Here is an 18922-nt window from a genome sequence, read left to right as displayed (position 1 = left end):
AGAGGGGGGAATCAAAATGGCACAGGAGAATCAGAGGGGGGAATTACCATTTTAGTAAACCCTTTTTATCCTCCTGTGTCATTTTGATTGACCCCTCTGATCCTCCTGTGTCATTTTAAGTGATCCCCTCCCCCCACCCCTGTGCCACTGAACACCTTCACCAGACATCCCCCCTACCCCTTTATCAGACATTTACCCCCTGGGGCCTGCCTGGGGACTGTCACTGGGCTTGCTGGGGCCTGGATCTGGGCTGGAGCAGGATCTGCCACTGACTGAGAACCTTCAGTCATCATGAGGTCGGCCGTGAGCATCAGGTAGTGCCACCAGAGACAGACCAGCACTCACCACCTTTGTCATGTCCTGTCTGCTCTAATCCTCCTGTTTTACAAGCATCTGCGAAAGTTTCCTCCTCTCTCTCGCCCTGCACTCACTGCTCACTCCGACCTCCTCTCTGCCTCCACACAACAGTGACGTCAGGAGTCAGCGTAATGTCACTGGTTGCTAGATGCCAGTCTAGGCGGCCCTAGCGACCAGTTTATGGTAAATTTCATTCTGAGACAGAGCCTAGGGGGGGCCTTATTTTTGGGGGGATGCCTTATATTTCACTCAGAAGGAAACCTGTAAGTAGGTCTTATTTTCGGAGGATGTTTCATTTTCGGGGAAACACGGTAGAATTTATGAGCACTAAGATCAGGATGAGGATTTTATTTCCCTGATCCATAAACTACTGCTTTTTCTGCCAATTGGACAATTATACAGGTCTCTGTTTTGTGATTGTATGTTTTTATTTTCCCTAGATTCATCGCAGCAGTCACAGCCAGAGTAGGAGCACTTTTATTTGTCCCTGCTGTACCTTTAGTAGCTAACCTGCTACTAAAATTCAAGTCCCCAATAAAATCCATCAGTGATAATTTTATAACATAATTGGAATGAAAGCCCCAGTGTAAGCCTAAATGGATTATCCTCACGGTTTATGTCTGAATGTGTCATAAGAACCGCAGGGACAGAACTACTACCCTGTTTCCCGGAAAATAAGACAGTGTCTTATATTATTTTTTTCTCCCAAAGTTGTGCTAGGTCTTATTTTCAGGGGATGTCTTATCTTTCCATGCGCTAGGTCTTATTTTCGGAGAATGTCTTATTTTCGGGGAAACACGGTAGGAGTCTCTCTAACATGAGGAATGAGAATCTTCATTGGAAATCAGTCCTTTGGGAAAAAAAAGTCTGTGAATGACACTTGATACAGTGATAGACAGAAGTGACTTAAGGAATATCTGCATTTTTTTTTTTTTTTTTTTTTTTACAACCCACACTGGTTTCTTTCTGTTTCTGGGAGAGAGCAGCAAGTTAAATAGAAGGATATGTTTGTCAAAAAACCTGTCAGACTCAGGAACTCAGAACAGGTCTGAAACATAAAGTGCCTCAAAGTTGAGAAAGAAGATTCTTCCTGTACCAGTAGAGTACACTCAGCAAGGTTCAGCCACAGTAAAGTGGGGTCAGCAGTCCTGGTGGCATTGGCACAGTGTGATAGCTTTGGTAGCTGTGCATAGTATTGAAGGCAGCAGCAAAGTGGGAGGGTGCCTCCTTAGCAAGTCCCACCAGTTCTGCTGGGTGCCTGGGTGGCAGCAGCATTGGTGGCCTGGCAGAGGGGAGTGGCACAGAGTTGGCTTAGCTGTCAGGTTGCGATGTTGGCAGACAAAAATAGGCTTTGACCCTTAATCGCAGCCAATGCAGGAGTAGAAAAGATGTTCTAGGCCAGTGGGGCATGCATGGAGGCTAGAATCTTGCTGTCTGCCATTGACTAGCCTTTAAGCCTTGGTTAAGTTACTCATCATTCTGTGTTTTGGTTTTTCTGCTCAGTTCAGTAAATAATAGCTCCTCACAGGGATTTTAGAGATTAAATTAGATTATACACGAAAGCACAGTTCTAAGGGGCAGTAATTGTCAATAGCAAGCACACAATAAGGGTTAGCTAAATTTGTTTCATCATCTATATAACATGTCACACTGGTCTAGTGCAACAGTACCTGGTATTCAGATTCAGTATAATTGCATGAAATACCAACTCATTGGCAGCAAGCCAAAGTCCAAACTAGATAAGAAGGAAACGGAAGGGTAGTGTGACCAGCCTTTGCTGCTCTCATCAGTAATTTGCCAGATGCTTTCCATATGCCAGGCATTGTCCTAGATGATTTAAGACTGGAATGCCACCTAAGAATTTAAGAACTGTCACTATGGGTGAGGATATGGGCAGACAGGGGAAAAAGATTTACCCCTGTATATTTTTTATGGTTTTTTTGGGGGGTGGGGGTGGGGGGGTGGGGGGTGACGTAGGGACTGTATTTGAACTATTCCAAAACCTATTTTTGCTTTTCACACTACATTCAGACAGCTCATGTTCCTTATATCCCTATCGTCTAAAATCATACACAGTGTAAAGACCTTATGGCGTCCTAGCAGGTTTGGCTCAGTAGAAAGGTGGGGAGCGGGGGGAGGTGGGGGAGGAGGGTGGATTAAAGGGTCCCAGATTGGTTCCCCTAAAAGACACATGCCCCCGGTGCGGGCTCTATCCCAGTATGGGGTGAGCAGGAGCCAACTGATCAATGATTCTCATTATTGATGTTTCTCTCCTTCCTTTCTCTTTGAAATCAATAAAAATATATTTTAAAAATATATATTAAAAAAAAAAACCAAACCCACCTTATCGCGCCAAGCACCAGGGGTGGGACCCGCAGGGCCAGGCCAGCGACCAATCCGAGGGACCAACCGCAAGCCGCCACCCCGCACTACCCGGGGAGGCGGGCTCTCCCGGGAATCTCCGAGGCCCAGCCACCCGCCACGTGACCCCAGGCCTCCCGCCCGCGCTCCCGCCCGCCGCCGGAGCCACGTTGACTGGGCTCCGGGGCCCCAAAAAGGGGCGTGGCGAAGGCCCGTGCGCGGTGCGTGCCCCGCCCCTCCCGCCCGGAGCCCGGATGAAGAGTAACGCCATTTTCGCCGGAGCCGCCGAGAGCTGTCGCGGACAGCGACAGGACACCGGACGGGCCACGCCATGAGGCTCCTCCCCCGCCTGCTTCTGCTTCTCTTGCTCGTGTTCCCCGCCACCCTCTTGCTCCGAGGCGGCCCTGGAGGTGAGGCGAGGGGAGTGGACGGCGGGGCTCGCCGAGAAGGGGACGCCAGGGGCTGCAAGTTTAAAGCTGGAGGCGGCGGCGTCGGCTCCTGGGTCGGGCGTCCAGCTCGCCGGCCTCCCTCCACCTGGTTCTAGGCCCCCAACTCGTCGTAGGGGCCGCAGGGCGTGGGGGGCCGTCTCCGGTGGGGCCTCTGCCGCCTCCACGCGGAGCGCGGGGCAGTGCCAGGCGGCCGCGCGGGGTGCCGCCGAGGGTTGGGCTCGCCTCCCGGACCCGCGCCCGCTGCGGTGGCCGGAGCCGCGGTGGCCGGAGCCGGCGGGCCTGGGCCGGAGCGGGGCGGAGAGGCCGCGGCCGGCCAGCCGGGAGCTCGCAGCCCGCAGCCCTGCGGCCGGGGTCGGGCTCCTGGCCGCCCGCGGCGCCGCTCCACCCCCACCCCCACCCCGGCTCTGGGCTGACGTGTCTTTCGTTTCCACGCTCGGCGTCCGCCTTCATTCATTTGCCGCAGCCTCTGTTTCCTAAACACCTAAACTCGCCGAGCGCTTTGTACGTTCCCGCCGTCTCCCCTTTACCAGCCCCTGGGCCCCCCGCGCGGTGCCGGGAGAATTGATTTCAGAAAAGCTCCCCATTCTCACCCCCCTTGCCCAGCCCTAGACTCCCGGGCGGACTAAAGGATCTGTGGGATGTCTAGTGCTTAGGCCCTTTTTTTCCCCCTCTCCTTTCTTTTTTTTTGTAACCATTTTTTGTTAATTGGAGCTGTGTCCTGAAAAAATACAGTCTAATTCGAGTTTTGCAATTTTTTTAATTCGGGTTTGTTCATTCCTCCCAACGGTTAAGCTGGTGTGAAAATAACCTACCTGCACAGCAGGGCGTTAAACATGTGTAGACTTGGCTTCTTGCCCTAATTCTATCATGAACTTCGATTTTTTTTGTAATCTGTAAAATGTAGTCTGACTAAATGATCGCTAGAATTGTTTTGCTTCCATAAGTTGAAGCAAGCTGTGAGGCAAAATGAATGATAGTGACAGGTATCCACAAGTTGTTTTCCAGATAAAAACGAAGTGACTGGTTTCTATTTAGTGGATGGAAACCAAGTATGAAAAGTAAGCAAAACTGTCAGTGAATTCATTTGCAGGTGGAGGGATTCTTTTCCCTTTCCATTTGCTTGCTGATCTCTCTCTCTCTCTCTCTCTCTCTCTCTCTCTCTCTCTCTCTCTCTCTTTCTCTCTCTCTAGTTGCCAATTCTACTTACTATATTTTTTTAGGGTTTATTTAAACTTTTTTTTAAGGAAGCATCAGTATCTAAACTGAACTGGGTATCTTTAAATACTTTTTGAGAATAATGGTCTTTCTTTCAAAAGATGTTTTCTTTTAAATTTTTCCAACTGAAAACTGTTAGATTTTATAGGCATAAAAATGTTACTGGTAACATTAAAATCCAAATAATAAAGAGCTAATATGCTAATTAGACCAAATGGCGGAAAGACCTTCCCAAACAACCTTCCAGAAGGACCAGTGGGCAGAGCTGAGAGGCAGCTGAGGCCTGAGGGGCTGAGCCCCTTACACGAATTTTGTGCTTCGGGCCTCTAGTACTTTAATATCCACTGAAATGTAGGGTGAACAGCTGTTATGTCTCAATCCTGAGTTTAAGTACAACGTTATTATGTCAGACCTGGATATTTTTCTTACTAGTTTTTCATTTCTTTAGGTTTTTTGTTTGTTTGTTTCCTTGTTTTTTTAAGGGGGGGAGGGTCTGTCTTTTAACTAGTTTTTAAAAATGACTTATTTAGGAAGAAGAACTGAAAAGATTTAAAATACATGGCCCTGAACGTGTGCTGTTTCTCCTGGTTATTGCAGCATCTGCACATGCTTCCTTTCCCACATGTTTTTCCCTTTCCTGAACTGCCACATCATCATTCTTTCTGAGAAATGTTGGAAGAGTCGCTACAACTTTGAAATTTCTTTTGAGAATCTTGCCTAAATAGATTTAATGTGACTTATTTAGAATACTTTTGCATTTAAAAATATGTGATTTATACTTTCCTGGCATTATAGTTATGCTTGTCTTTTATTTTCATATTAAGTGTAGGGGAAATAAAAAAGTATATTAAAACATGTTTGAAGCCATCCGCAAAAATAAGTGCATGCTTTCTCTGCTCTCAACCCTGAAGTTAACAATATGTTTTTTACTAAACAGTGTGTTTTATGCCAGCTAGTTTTATGTGAATGCCATGTGTAGATCTTATTTCCTTGGAATTGCATGCTATCAAGTTCTAAGAGTTTGAGCTTTAATCAACTCTGATAATAATGTTTCTTGCCTAGGTATTTAGATTGCTGTTTTTCTTTAGCCGTATTTTTGTTTTATTTTGTGTGGATAATGACAGATTAAATTTTGGAATTTCTTTTATAACACTTATTTTTCTTCATTTGTTTGACAAAATTGCTTGAAGTCCTTTACTTGAACTTTAAGGCGTCTTTAATTTCAGGAGTTCATTTTTTCAACTGTTAGGTGCTTTTTAAAATTAAGCAGCATTTGCCATTAAAATTAGCATGCAGTTGTTAAAACTACTAAGATAAAATCATATGAATATTTTTAAAAATTGATTTTAGAGAGGAAGAGAGAAACATCAATGCTGAGAGAAAATCATCTATCGGCTGCCTCCTGCACTCCCCTTACTGGGGATCAAGCCTGCAACCCCAGCATGTGCCCTTGACTGGAATCAAACCCAGGACCCTTCAGTCTACAGGCCAACTCTTTGTCCACTGAGCCAAACAGGCTAGGGCTGAATATTCTTATATGCATTGTAATCTGGCATCATTCAAGTACACTGCGTGATTGAACTGCTCCAAGGGGAAATTTTTGTTCATTATTCTTGAGATGAAAAAACATTAGTATTCTAGGGTAAGTAACTGCTTGTTTTCTATTTTATTGTTAGGCTCAGTAGCAGTAGCTCAAGATCTTACAGAAGATGAAGAAACAGTGGAAGATTCAATAATTGAAGATGAAGATGATGAAGCAGAGGTGGAAGAAGATGAACCCACAGATTTGGTAAGTGTGACATATGATTTAATGTATATACTGTATATACCTAGAATTTATGCTTTTTATAGATAAATTTGCTTTTAAAATTTTTGATTTTAGAGGCTTGTTTCTGTGTTTGGTGTGGATTGAAGTTGGGATAATAGGGGCCAGTCATTGGGGATGGACCATTAGTATTTTCTGGAATGGGGAGGGAGATCATATGGACATAACTCTGTTAAGGTAACAAGATAGTGGACCATTTGTTGATTTGGGATACATACTACTTAGCTTTCTGATCTTGGATAACTTGTCTCTCTGGGTCTCAGTTTCCTTTCCCCTTCAACAAGCAAATATTTATTTATGTGCCCTGCTATGTACCAGGTTTTGTTTTGGATACTGGGGTGAACAAACCAAGTGTCTTCTTTGCTGTCATGTAGCTCATCTTCTTGGAGTTGTCCAGGGATAAGGAGCAGATAATAAACTGTATATACAGTATGTTCTGTGAGAATAAAGGGCTTAGAGAAGATCTCTAGACACTTTTATTATAAAAGTATAGTATGACAGTAAGAATATTGGGCTAGAATAAGGATTATTGCAGCATGCTTCTAGCTAATTTCATTTCCTTTCTTGGACTACTGTAATCTATGCCACACTTTTTTTTCCCCTTTCTCTTCATTATGCCATACTTGAACCCAAAAACTTGTGATTCTAGATTTTGTGATTTATTTATTTATTTATTTTTTTCAGGATCAAACCAAGTCCCTATTTTTCTATTATGTCAACATCAAAATAATTGGCCTTGTGTACAGATACTGCTCCTTTTTTTGTCCTCATTTTTATGGAGTATGCTTTCCAACTAAACTAATCTGATTGCTATTTTGTTGATGTTTAAATGACCATTTCTATGCATTTGCACATCCTGTTTCACTTGAATAGAATACCCCTACTAATTTTTGTGCTTTTCTAATTCCCCCTTCTTTAATAAAACTGCCTTTACTGATTATCGTGTCAAGCTTTTCACATGTATACAAATCCATATGTTAAGGGTTTATATTAGGGCTCTGCATCTTCATTTGATGCATTACTTTTTAAAAACTATATTTTATTGATTTTTTACAGAGAGGAAGAGAGAGGGATAGAGAGTTAGAAACATCGATGAGAGAGAATCATCCATCAGCTGCCTCTTGCACACCCCCTACTGGGGATGTGCCCACAACTAAGGTACATGCCCTTGACTGGAATCGAACCTGGGACTTTTCAGTCCGCAGGCTGATGCTCTATTCACTGAGCCAAACCAGTTTCGGCCAATGCATTACTTTAACTAAATAAATACATTCCTCCATCAATAATGGTAACAAAAACTTCACTCTTCTAAAAGTGCTGCTCTGGTAAGATAACTTGGAATGAACATTTGAAGGGAATCCATCCAGAAAATGAGGATTAATGAGGATTAAAGATGGTATTTAGGGCTCTGAAGTGTGGGTATGCACAGAAATTTAGTGATAGATTATAATAATAGAAGCATAATATGCTAATTAGACCGGATGACTTTCCTGGGGAAGCCCGGGCCCGTGTGCCAGAGGGAAGCTGGTGCCCGCAGCAGGGAAAGGAAGGCCTACTCTTGCACGAATTTTGTGCATCAGGCTTCTAGTATTATTATAATCACTTTTCTGAAATTACTTCATATCTTTAGCACTGGAATGTATTTATTGTGGAGGAAAGAGTAGCAAAGGAAACTGTTCGATTTTTGTTATAGTAACAGTTTAGCCAGAACTTTTCTATCTCTTGATCATTTCCCTTGCCTTGAGTATTATAATTTTCTTTACCAGCATCTTCTTGAAACAGTCAACTAGACAGTTTTTCTGTTATGTTCTGTTAATCAGGATGGAAGTCTTTGTAGGCTAATAAATGTTCTAGAACAGGCTCAGCAAAATGTGGCTGCCTCCCGGGTCCATCTTTGCCCATCTTTTGTGTGTTGTCTGTGTCTGCTTTTACAGGGTAGCCACATAGAAAGCAGCCACAGAATTGAGTAGTTGCAATAAGGACCTTATAATTTTCAAAGCCAAAAATATTTTATATCTGATCCTTTATAGAAAAAGTTAACCAGCCCACATTCCAGAACTTTGCAATTCAAAGTGTGGTTTGAGTATCAGCAATATTGGCATTTCCTGAGTGCTTGTTAGAAATAGAATTTTAAGCTTCACTCGAGACCTGAATTAGATCCACAAAATGCCAGGGGATTTGGTATGCACATTTCTATTCAAGATACACTGTCTAGAATTTTTTATTTGAATTGATGAGATACAATATAATTCATACACTGCTAATCCCAACAAAGCCTTGGAGAGGCAATATTTTGTCCCAAATCTTAGTGAAGTCATTTTTATATGGTGGTACTTTTTCCTGTAGTAATCCCTTTTTAATATTGTTTTTCTTAGGCAGAAGATAAAGAGGAAGAAGATGTATCTGGTGAACCTGAAGCTTCACCAAGTGCAGATACAACTATCCTATTTGTAAAAGGAGAAGGTAATAGAGAAATACTAGTTTTGACTCAGGTGTAGAAATTTTTTAAATAATAAGGTCACTTTTTGGGGAAGTGTTAGTAATGCTTAAGATGCATCTTCCTTTCTTACAAGTGTAAATATACATTTTGAAAAAACTCCTCATATTACATGTATGAATACCCATGTGTGTAAGGTACTATTCCTGGCATTTAAATTAAGGGGGAAAAGAAAAACTATCCATTTTAACTAGAAATTAATTGTTCCTTTGAAACTGTTTAAACTCTTTTCAAACTACCACAATGAAGTAACTTGTATTTTGAAGTTACTTCATTGTGAAGAAACAGTGAAATATTAAATCTTTACAATTAGGCCTTGGTTGGAACCTAGATTACATTAAAAAAAGTAAATAATGGCTTATATTTAATGAAGGCTATGGCAAGCATTGTTCTCAATGCCTTTCATGTATTACTAAATCCTTACAGAAATCCTCTGAGGTTAGTTACTATTGCTAAACTGAGAGTTAGAGAGGTTAACAATTTGTCCAATGTTACCCAGTTACAATAGAGTGTGGAGACAGGGTTTAGAACCAAATCAGTCTGATTCCAAAGCTTGTGCTGTACTGGATGAAACTCAGCTCTGTAGACTACAGTATAATTATTGAGTTATTATTTTGAAGTTATTTTCTCAGTCATCTCAAGCTATTTTATTCCCATGTCTGTTCTAATCTTATGCCTAAAAAATGTCTAGTTAGATTAAGCGATCCCTCCCTCCCCAATTTATTATGTCATTCATCTTTCTATTGTTTGCATAGATAATAGATACTGAGTTGGGGGGTGGGGGGTGACTTTATAAAGACAGATAGTCTCACTGCAAAATAATCTTACTAAAAGTACATGACTCTTTCTTAGACCACATAATTTGGATGTGATCTGGTCTGAAATTGTGGTACTCAGTTCAGCTCTTAAATTGGAATGCTGGAGTATAGACAGCTGAAGTTTATATACCAGTTATTAGTTAGGGGATGACTGGAATGCTCTATTGAAAGGGATTCTTAAACCAAGTCTATATGTATTGGGAAAGAGTGCCAAAATCCATGAGTAATGTCATACTTTTTATTTTATGCCCTTTGAGCATGTTCTGATCTTGTCTGTCTCTCTCTCTCTCTTTTTAGATTTTCCAGCAAACAACATTGTGAAATTCTTGGTAGGCTTTACAAACAAGGGCACAGAAGATTTTATTGTTGAATCCCTAGATGCTTCATTCCGTTATCCACAGGACTACCAGTTTTATATCCAGAATTTCACAGCTCTTCCTCTGAACACTGTAGTCCCACCCCAGAGACAGGCAACTTTTGAGTACTCCTTCATTCCTGCAGAGCCCATGGGTGGACGACCCTTCGGTCTAGTCATCAATCTGAACTACAAAGATTTGAACGTAAGGCCCTCTAAACTTTTTTTTTAGTTAGAGATGGGTGAGGACAATTGACATTTGAATATTCTTGTGTTTACTCATTTATGTGCCTGTTTTGTGGTTAAAACTCCTAGGAGGCAGAGATAAATTGCGTGTCTCTGTCTTTAAGTCTATAATCCACTAGGGGAGATGGATATAAGCAGGCTAGCTCACAGCATAAGTGATACATTCTAGAGATAAGTATGGGGTGCTAGAGCAGTGGTTCTCAACCCTTCTAATGCCGCGACCCTTTAATACAGTTCCTCATGTTGTGGTGACCCCCAACCATAAAATTATTTTCATTGCATAACAGTAGCAAAATTACAGTTACGAAGGAGCAACGAAAATAATTTTATGGTTGGGGGTCACGACAACATGAGGAACTGTATTAAAGGGTCGTGGCATTAGAAGGGTTGAGAACGATTGTGCTCAAGTATTAGTGGAAGTGACTTGATCTTGAAAGTTAGCCACAGTGGAATCTGCTATTTTTAACATAGTTTTAGCGGTAAGGTTTATGGTTTATAAGATTCAAGTAGCGTAAAGAAGCTCTGCTGTCTTCTGGTTTTTAATGTGGTGTGATATGTAGCCAATGAATGAATAAGAGAAAACTATCACAATTGTACTACTGGGAGTTCACCTCTAGATGCCAACTATTATGTCCACCTTCAGTTAAGAGCACATCTAAACCCATTTCCTTTTCAAAAACTTTTCAGTGAAGGAAATTTTATCCATTTTGGAAGCTTGGTCAACCTTTCATTATTGTAGTGTCAACATGGTGCTGCAATTAAATTAAAAAAAAAATATTGCCGAGACCGGTTTGGCTCAATGGATAGAGCATTGGCTTGGGGACTGAAGGGTCCCGGGTTCGACTCCGGTCAAGGGCATGTAACTTGGTTGCGGGCATATCCCCAGTAGGGGGTGTGTAAGAGGCAGCTGATCGATGACTCTCTCATCGATGTTTCTAACTCTCTATCTCCATTCCTCTCTGTACAAAATCAATAAAATATATTTAAAAAAAAATATTTCTAAGGAGAGAGTAGAAAATTTTTCTTTTTTGCTTCAAAATAACATATGCTTTCTCAACTTTAAAGTTAAGTGACTTGAAGAATTATATATTTCAAACAGAAAACTATCAGGCATATATGTAGTTTCAGTTCCATTTTAAATATTAGTTTCATCGGTATTCTGATTCTTGGAATTGTCAACAGAATGCCAATTGCAAGATCTTGAAGTAAAACTTTTATAATTACAGTTTAGCAATAAGTAACACTTTTTAAGTACTACTTTTGTGCAAAGAATCAAACACAATGATTTTGATGTATTTGAAAACTGAAATTGTGTTGAACTGATAAAATTGTTTCAAGATCACAACAGAAAAATATTTTTTACAATAAAAATCACCCATTTATTATAAATTTATTTCCAACCTATTATTAATTTAGAACATGAATTTGACTTGTTCAAGTGTAATTTTTTGTTCTGTTAATCTTCATTGGAGGATAGTTTTTCCATTGATTTTTTTTTTTTTTTTTTTTTTTTTTTTTTTTAATAGAGTTCAGGGGAAGGAGCAAAGGGGAAAGAGAGAAACATTGATATGAGAGAGACACCTTGAGGGTTGCTTCCCGAATGCACCCCGACTGGGGCTGGGGATTGAACCAGCAACCCAGGTATGTGCCCTTGACAGGAATTGAACCCAAGATACTTTGGTGCATAGGCTGATACTAACCATTGAGCAACACCAGCCAGAGATCAAGACTAGTTCTTAAAATGATCTGTTATTCTATAATTATTCATGCTCTGTTTTTCTTGTTTGGAAGGTTACAGCAAGAGAACATAGGGCTTTTTGTTATAAATGTGTTCTGTGGGCTTTGTTTCTTTATGCACATTTTATCTTGTTTTTGTTTTACTTTCCTGGTTCCTCAACTTTCCCTCCAACCCAAAAGAAAGTGGGGGACAACTTTGGCGAAATTGGAAGCATTTTTTATTTCTTAGGAGAAAATAACAAACATTATAATGTTGAATCCCTGGTACCGAGTTAGTGCCATTAGGCATGACTGAATCTTGTCTTCTAAGTGATAAGAAAGCTATTGTATATTTCAGGGGTCCTCAAACTTTTTAAATGGGGGCCAGATCACGGTCCCTCAGAGAGCTGGAGGGCCGGACTATATGAACTACTAATTCCTACTGTAACACCTCAGCTGCACTCACTGCCCAAAAAACCTGGCGGGCAGGATCAGACTCCTCTGCGGGCCTCATGTGGCCCGCGGGCCGTAGTTTGAAGACCCCTGGTATACTTCTTAGAATAATGGTTTTTAAGAATTCTTATAGGCTTTCCTTTTATCAATGCCATTTCAGTTTGGGGTAATTTTTCTTTTTCTTTTTTATAAACAGGGCAATGTATTTCAAGATGCTGTCTTCAATCAAACAGTTACAATTATTGAAAGAGAGGATGGCTTAGATGGAGAAACGTAAGTGGAAGTTGAAATATGCACATCTTGATCTTGTTAAGTAGGGCTAAAAGGCCTTGCTCTTATCATTTTTATTAAATGATGGAAATGAAATGGATTGTAGACTTGATGAAATCCTAATTATGTAAATTCATACTTTAGCTATCAAATCAAGCTAGGAAAGATAGTTGAAATTGACAAAAATTTGTTTTAAAAAGATAGCTTTAGCTTTCCATCCTTCCCCTGTTTTAAAATCTTTTGTACCCAATGCTCTTAAACTGATAGCAGCCCAATATAAGTTGCATGCCTCTAAAATTGCTATTGAAAATGTAAATCATAATATTTTATCTTGAAAAATGTGTTCTTTATAAATGATAAATTACTTCTTACTATATACTTAGATGGAATTCGCCAAAAGTAATTTTTAAATCAAACTGCAAAATCTAATATTTGAGAGAGATAATATATTACAAAGCAATTTTATTAATTAGGGATCAGATAATTGCTTTTTTAAATGGTTAGAAATAAAGTAAGAAATTTATAAGACTTATTACCTGGGTCTAAATTGAATTAACATATTTTATTCCTTTTATCAGTAAGTTATTTGGAAAGCTTATCTAGTGTTAACATTATACACAGTGGGGCAAAAGTAGGTTTACAGTTGTTTGTATGTAAAATAATACAAAGATTAATAAATTATAATGCAAGAATAAACTTGCATCTACTCCAACTGCAAACCTACTTTTTCCACACCCTTTAGATGTAATTAGCTTGATGTTTTTAATAAGTTAAACAAGAATTAATAGTTTTAATAAGCTGTGATAGTGCCTATGAATTAAGCCAGTTTATTTTTTTTCCTTTTATATTAGAATCTTTATGTATATGTTCCTTGCTGGTCTTGGGCTCTTGGTTGTTATTGGCCTTCATCAACTCCTGGAATCTAGAAAGGTAATTATAGGTGAATGAATCTTCTAGCCATACTTCAGAAGTTGTTCCAGTACTACATTAAGTGCAATCCAGTGACGACTTGCTTTTACTATGAGTTTGTATATTTACAGGTTTGTTGTACCTTTTACTTTATTTAATTATTTACTCTATCCACTGAGCCAAACGAGCGAGGGCCACTTATTTCTTAAACTGAGACATAAACTTTCATTTTTTCTGTTCATTACACTTTTTCATCAGTATGTTATTTTATCTGTAAGCGTGGAAACTTTTATATTTGCTTCAGTACTCTTTTTAAAAAAAAATACATTTTATTGATTTTTTTACAGAAAGGGGGAGAGAGATAAGAGAGTTAGAAACATTGATGAGAGAGAAACATCAATCAGCTGCCTCCTGCACAACCCCTACTGGGAATGTGCCCACAACCAAGGTACATGCCCTTGACTGGAATCGAACCTGGGACCCTTCAGTCTGCAGGCCGATGCTCTATCCACTGAGCCAAACTGGTTAGGGCATGCTTTAGTACTCTTAACTGTAAAGATAATCCCTAATTATCAATTAAATGTGTTTTTTCATTTGAAAAATAATGAATTGGATTGTATTCTATCAGTCTAACTTCTGTTTTCTTGTTTGGGTAGTAAAGTGGTGACACTGAGCACATACTGTATTCGTGGTTTCTCTCGCTGGACATAGTAGCTAATTCCACCATTGTCCTCATCTCACTCTGCTTCCTAACCCTGTAAAACAAAACAAAAAACTCATATTCCTCTCACGAGAAAGTATAACATGATTTGTGTCAAATACATTACTATCCATTAGACCCTTGTATTAAAACTAGGGGCCCAGTGCACGAATTCATGCACCTTGAAAAGGAACTGTGGGCTGTGAGGCTGCTGTGGGCACAGGGGCGGGTCTCAGTCCATCCTCCGTACCCCTGCTTGGACCCTCCCGCTGTGGCCCCCAGTCCCCTCGCTGCTGGCAGTCCTACTCCCGCCACCACTGCTGCCACGCGCTGATGGCGCCAGCCCCGCTTGCACCCACTGATGGCGTGGAGCAATTGGGGCTGGCACCATCAGAGGGTGTGAGTAGTGGCTGCTGCCCTGATTGCCCCTTAGGAGCAGGAGGAGGTGGAGAAGCCCTTGGGTGATCGGGGGCAGCAGCTGCCACTTGCACCCGCTGATGGTGCAGAGCGATCAGGACTGGTGCTGGGTGCTTGGTAGCAGATACAGGCAGTAGCTCCAGTACGGGCAGTGGGTGTGAGCACCAGGCAGGACCGCAGCACGCAGGAGCAAAGAATTTTCAGTAACCATCAGAGGCTCACCCTGATAACAGCGACTGGCACCCCTGCTCACCTACTCTACCTTCCTGCCATGGCCAATGCCTGCCACGTACTGCACTCTGCTATCTGCTGCCAAAGCCTGCCGTGTACCATGCGCACTCCCTGGTGGTCAGCACACATCATAGCAACCAGTTGTTCGGTTGTTGCACCGTTCGTTCTATTCGCATATTAGGGACTGTGTGTGTGTGTGTGTGTGTGTGTGTGTGCGCGCACGCGCGCGCGCGCAATATGTGTTACTAATAAGCACTTGCTCTTTAAAAGAGAAGTACTTAGTGCTTAAATGTTAATTTCAATAACTTTCTTTGCCTCATTTTCATAAGAGTTTTTTTATATAAACATGTATATTAGATACAATGGCATCTCTAATTTTTCCCATTTGAAGAAGCCATTTTTTTTTAATTGGCTGTGGTTACGTTTCTGTGTATTCAAAATCTAATTTTTAGACTGTATATTTAATGTTCTTTTAGGTAAATAGGGATTTTGGGGGTATTTTTAAGAGCAGGGCTAAACAGAATTGAATTACTTTCTTACTTTCTAGTAGTTTCGCTGCAAAAACTCTAGGAACAAAGTTTTTGGTTGTTAGCTTAAGTGAGATTTATGTTTTTGTTTTATCTATGCCAACTGTTTTAAGTGTGTTTAACAATGTAGGAACCTGCCTGAATGCATCCTTTCAGTGATTTATCCTGAATTTTGTTGAATTTGGAAATAAATTTATTCTTTAACATTTAATACTCAAAGAGAAAGAAAATCATTGTATAAGTAAAAAGTCTTGATAACACATGAAGCTTTATAGCATAGGAAAATATCTTTAAAGCCTGAAAATAAATCATTGTTTGAAGATTTATTCCTTTATTATTTATTTTTTATAATTGGTGCTAGACATGTTTTTCCCCCTCTGATTAATAAAAACTTGAATAGGAGTAGGTTTTAAAACTAGAAGAGAACATATTTCTTAAGATATTTAAGTAGCTTGATAGGTCTCTTTAAAGTCAGAGTAAACAGTATAATGAAACTTTTTTACAGCACTGTTTTTTTGTTCTCCTAGCGCAAGAGACCTGTACAGAAAGTAGAGATGGGTACAACAAGTCAGAATGACGTTGACATGAGTTGGATTCCTCAGGAAACTTTGAATCAGATCAGTAAGTACTCTTACTAACGTGAATGGGAACTTTTTCTCTTAAATGGAAATTAAATATTTTAGATTTCGCACAAGTGCTTGGTCAGTGCTAATTAACAATTGTCTTTTCCAGTACTTGTATAGAATTTAGTATATGTTTAATGAATGCTTTAAAATTTTATTCTGTGTAGTTCTTAATTTAGGAATGCTTCCAAATCTGCAGTTTATATACAAATGTGTAATTCTCTATATTTCTAATCTTTTTCATGTCTCTTTTCTTTCCTATTGCTTCAGTGCAAAGTAGAAGAGGTGAGGTGAATAATTGTTAATGGTGTTTGCTATGTTTTGGGGGGGTCCACTTTGCAATAAGCTTAATGAGTAATGTAACAGTTTCTTAGCACTAAATTTGTTGGAAGAACTGCTAACTACTACTACCCAGAATAGTTTGAAAAAACTAAAACTAAAATACTGCATGATAGTTTCCCTAACAGATGTATTTCAGTTTCATTACTACATATGCAGTTATTTAGAATATTAACCCTTTGCACTCCGCTGTCCCCTCTCAGGGGACATCGGAATTCTAGCATATCACTCGGATGTCCCCTCTCAGGGGGGACATTGCAGTTTATTAGTGATTACGGGGAATTGAGTTAATTCAACGCACGTTTCCGCCGCAAAGTAGTGTCGAGTAGCTGGTAGCCAATGTCCAGAATGGTTCAGAGTGCAAAGGGTTAATTTTTATAAAAGAACATAGAAGTAATAGGGCCCATGAGGCATGGCTCAGTAGTTAACTGTGAACTAGGAGGTGACGGTACGGTTCCCTGTCAGGACACATGTCCAGGTTGTGGGCTTAATCCTCAGTATGTGTGTAGGAGGTAACCAATCAACGATTCTCTCTCATTATTGATGTTTCTATCTCTCTTCCTCTCTCTCTTCCTCTCAATACAAACACATGTAAAAATGTCAATAAAAATAGGTTTTTAAAAACAGTAATAGGGCCTTGTAAAAAATAAATAATATGGAAGTGAAAAGTTGATACCACCTGGATCCACTGATCCCATTTTTCCTAAGTAATTGGCACTTACATGTTATTTTAAGTATTTTCTATACATATATCAACATATATGTCTGTTGACTGTTGGTTTTGTACAAATGGCATTATATTTCTCACACTGTTAGACAATCTGACTTTTCATGCTTTGGGTATTTTTTTAAAATATATATATTTTTACTGATTTCAGAGAGGAAGGGAGAGGAAGAGAGAGAGATAAAAACACCAATGATGAGAGAATTGTTGATCAGCTATCTCCTGCATGCTTCATACCAGGGATCAGGCCTGAAAACTGGGACATGTGCCCTGACTGGGAATTGAACTGTGACCTCCTGGTTCATAGGATGATGCTCAATCACTGAGCTACACTGGTCAGGCTGGAAGGTTGTACTTTTTAACACCCTTCACCCATTCCTCCCACTCCCCACAGGGATAATTACTTAAAAGTAGAATAGTTAGGTCTAAAATTATGTGCATTTTAATTTTTAAGGAACATATCTCGCTTCCTTACCAAAACATAATGCCAATTTATATTCTCGCCATTGTGCTATAGTGTGTGCTTCTCCTCACTTATCATTTTCAAGTGTGTTAATGGTGAAACAGTATCTTTTTTTTTATTGCAATTAAGAATGAGATTTAGCTTCTTTACACATATTTATTTACCACTTAGTATTTCTTTTCCTGTGAATTGACTGTTCAAGTTCTTCCTTGGTTTACAGATTATTTTGTTTACAAATTGAATTGTTTTCCTAATTATTTGCATATTATTCAGTGAGCTTTCTATTGAAACAATGACAACATGGTAGTTGCTTTACTTAAAAATGGGTATGAAGTAATAGGAGCACAAGAGGGTCTTCCAGTAGGAGAGTGGGAAAATCATTCACAGAAGGGGTTGGCATTTGACTAGAGTTTTGAAAAGTTGGGTGAGAAGATGTCTTCAAGGTTTTATGTGTTATGCTAAGGACTTTTGACTTTTCTTTTTAAGTAAAAAATAGCCATCAGCTGAAACCGGTTTGGCTCAGTGGATAGAATGTTGGCCTGTGGACTGAAGGGTCCCGGGTTCGATTCCGGTCAAGGGCATGTACCTTGGTTGTGGGCACATCCCCAGTAGGGGGTGTGCAAGAGGCAGCTGATCGATGATTCTCTCTCATTGATATTTCTAACTCTCTCTCTCTCTCTCTTCCTCTCTGTAAAAAAAAAAAATTTTAAATATATTTTTAAAAAAATAGCCATCAGATATTTTAAAGCTGAGAAATAAAAAATTTGTCTTAAAAGAAAATGATAGTTTTGTGGAGGATAGCTAGCAAGCAGAAGTTATTAGAGGATAATTTATTTTTTTTTTAAGTAAGAAATCAATAGGGCCTACACTAAGGTAGTTAGTGATAGGAGTATAAGTGAGTAGAAAGATATTTCAGAAGTGGAGCAGACCTGGCTTTTGGTGATTGTTTGGATGTCTAAGGGAGGAGGCATGAAAGCGTACTCGTAGCTTAGGCAGCTGGGTGGAAGATGATCCTGTTAATGTTAGGTAATACAGGAAAAGGAACACTAATGCATGGGGAGAGATGAATTTGGATTAGATCTGTTGAATGTAAAGAGCCCATGGAACTCTCAATATAACATACTTTGCAATTAGAGATATGATGATATCTTTTAGCTATCATCTGTATATATAAAAGGCTAATATGCAAAGTGTCCCCTTGGGAGTTTGACTGGCAGTTCATGAGTTTGATTGCTCGCTACATGAGTTTGATGTTTTTAAGAGTTTGAGCCAAACTGGACAGTATGCCAGGAAGGAAGATCTAAGTGCTCCCAGAATATACAGTTTTCAGTTTCCCTTACACATTTCAAATTAAGGAGGGAGCATAGGAAGATTATTTGAACATGGGAGAAAGCAAGGCAGGGAAATCTCTCTGATTTGATTACAGG

At 39.8% G+C, this 18922-nt stretch overlaps 2 protein-coding genes across 3 annotated transcripts in view; both read left to right on the top strand.

Annotated features, from left to right (window-relative positions):
* The window catches only part of LOC311618228 (histone-lysine N-methyltransferase SETMAR-like), a 407000-nt gene that overhangs the window by 287586 nt on the left and 100492 nt on the right, over positions 1 to 18922 (top strand). The window lies entirely within an intron of this gene.
* SSR1 (signal sequence receptor subunit 1) overlaps positions 2946 to 18922 on the top strand; it is a 47862-nt gene continuing 31885 nt past the window's right edge. For both annotated transcript variants that reach the window (XM_084875614.1, XM_084875613.1), the window contains exons 1-7: positions 2946 to 3128; positions 6059 to 6171; positions 8583 to 8670; positions 9820 to 10082; positions 12489 to 12565; positions 13414 to 13492; positions 15874 to 15967. In XM_084875614.1, the coding sequence (XP_084731740.1) occupies positions 3050 to 3128; positions 6059 to 6171; positions 8583 to 8670; positions 9820 to 10082; positions 12489 to 12565; positions 13414 to 13492; positions 15874 to 15967 (793 nt within the window). In that variant the 5' untranslated portion in view covers positions 2946 to 3049. The remainder of the gene's footprint in view (positions 3129 to 6058; positions 6172 to 8582; positions 8671 to 9819; positions 10083 to 12488; positions 12566 to 13413; positions 13493 to 15873; positions 15968 to 18922) is intronic.

This window comes from Pipistrellus hanaki (genome assembly GCF_964339955.1).
Source record: "Pipistrellus hanaki genome assembly, chromosome: 2".
In the NCBI taxonomy this organism is placed as follows: domain Eukaryota; kingdom Metazoa; phylum Chordata; class Mammalia; order Chiroptera; family Vespertilionidae; genus Pipistrellus; species Pipistrellus hanaki.
The sequence above is the reverse complement of the archived record's forward strand: the minus strand, read 5'-3'. Positions and strand labels throughout refer to the sequence as shown.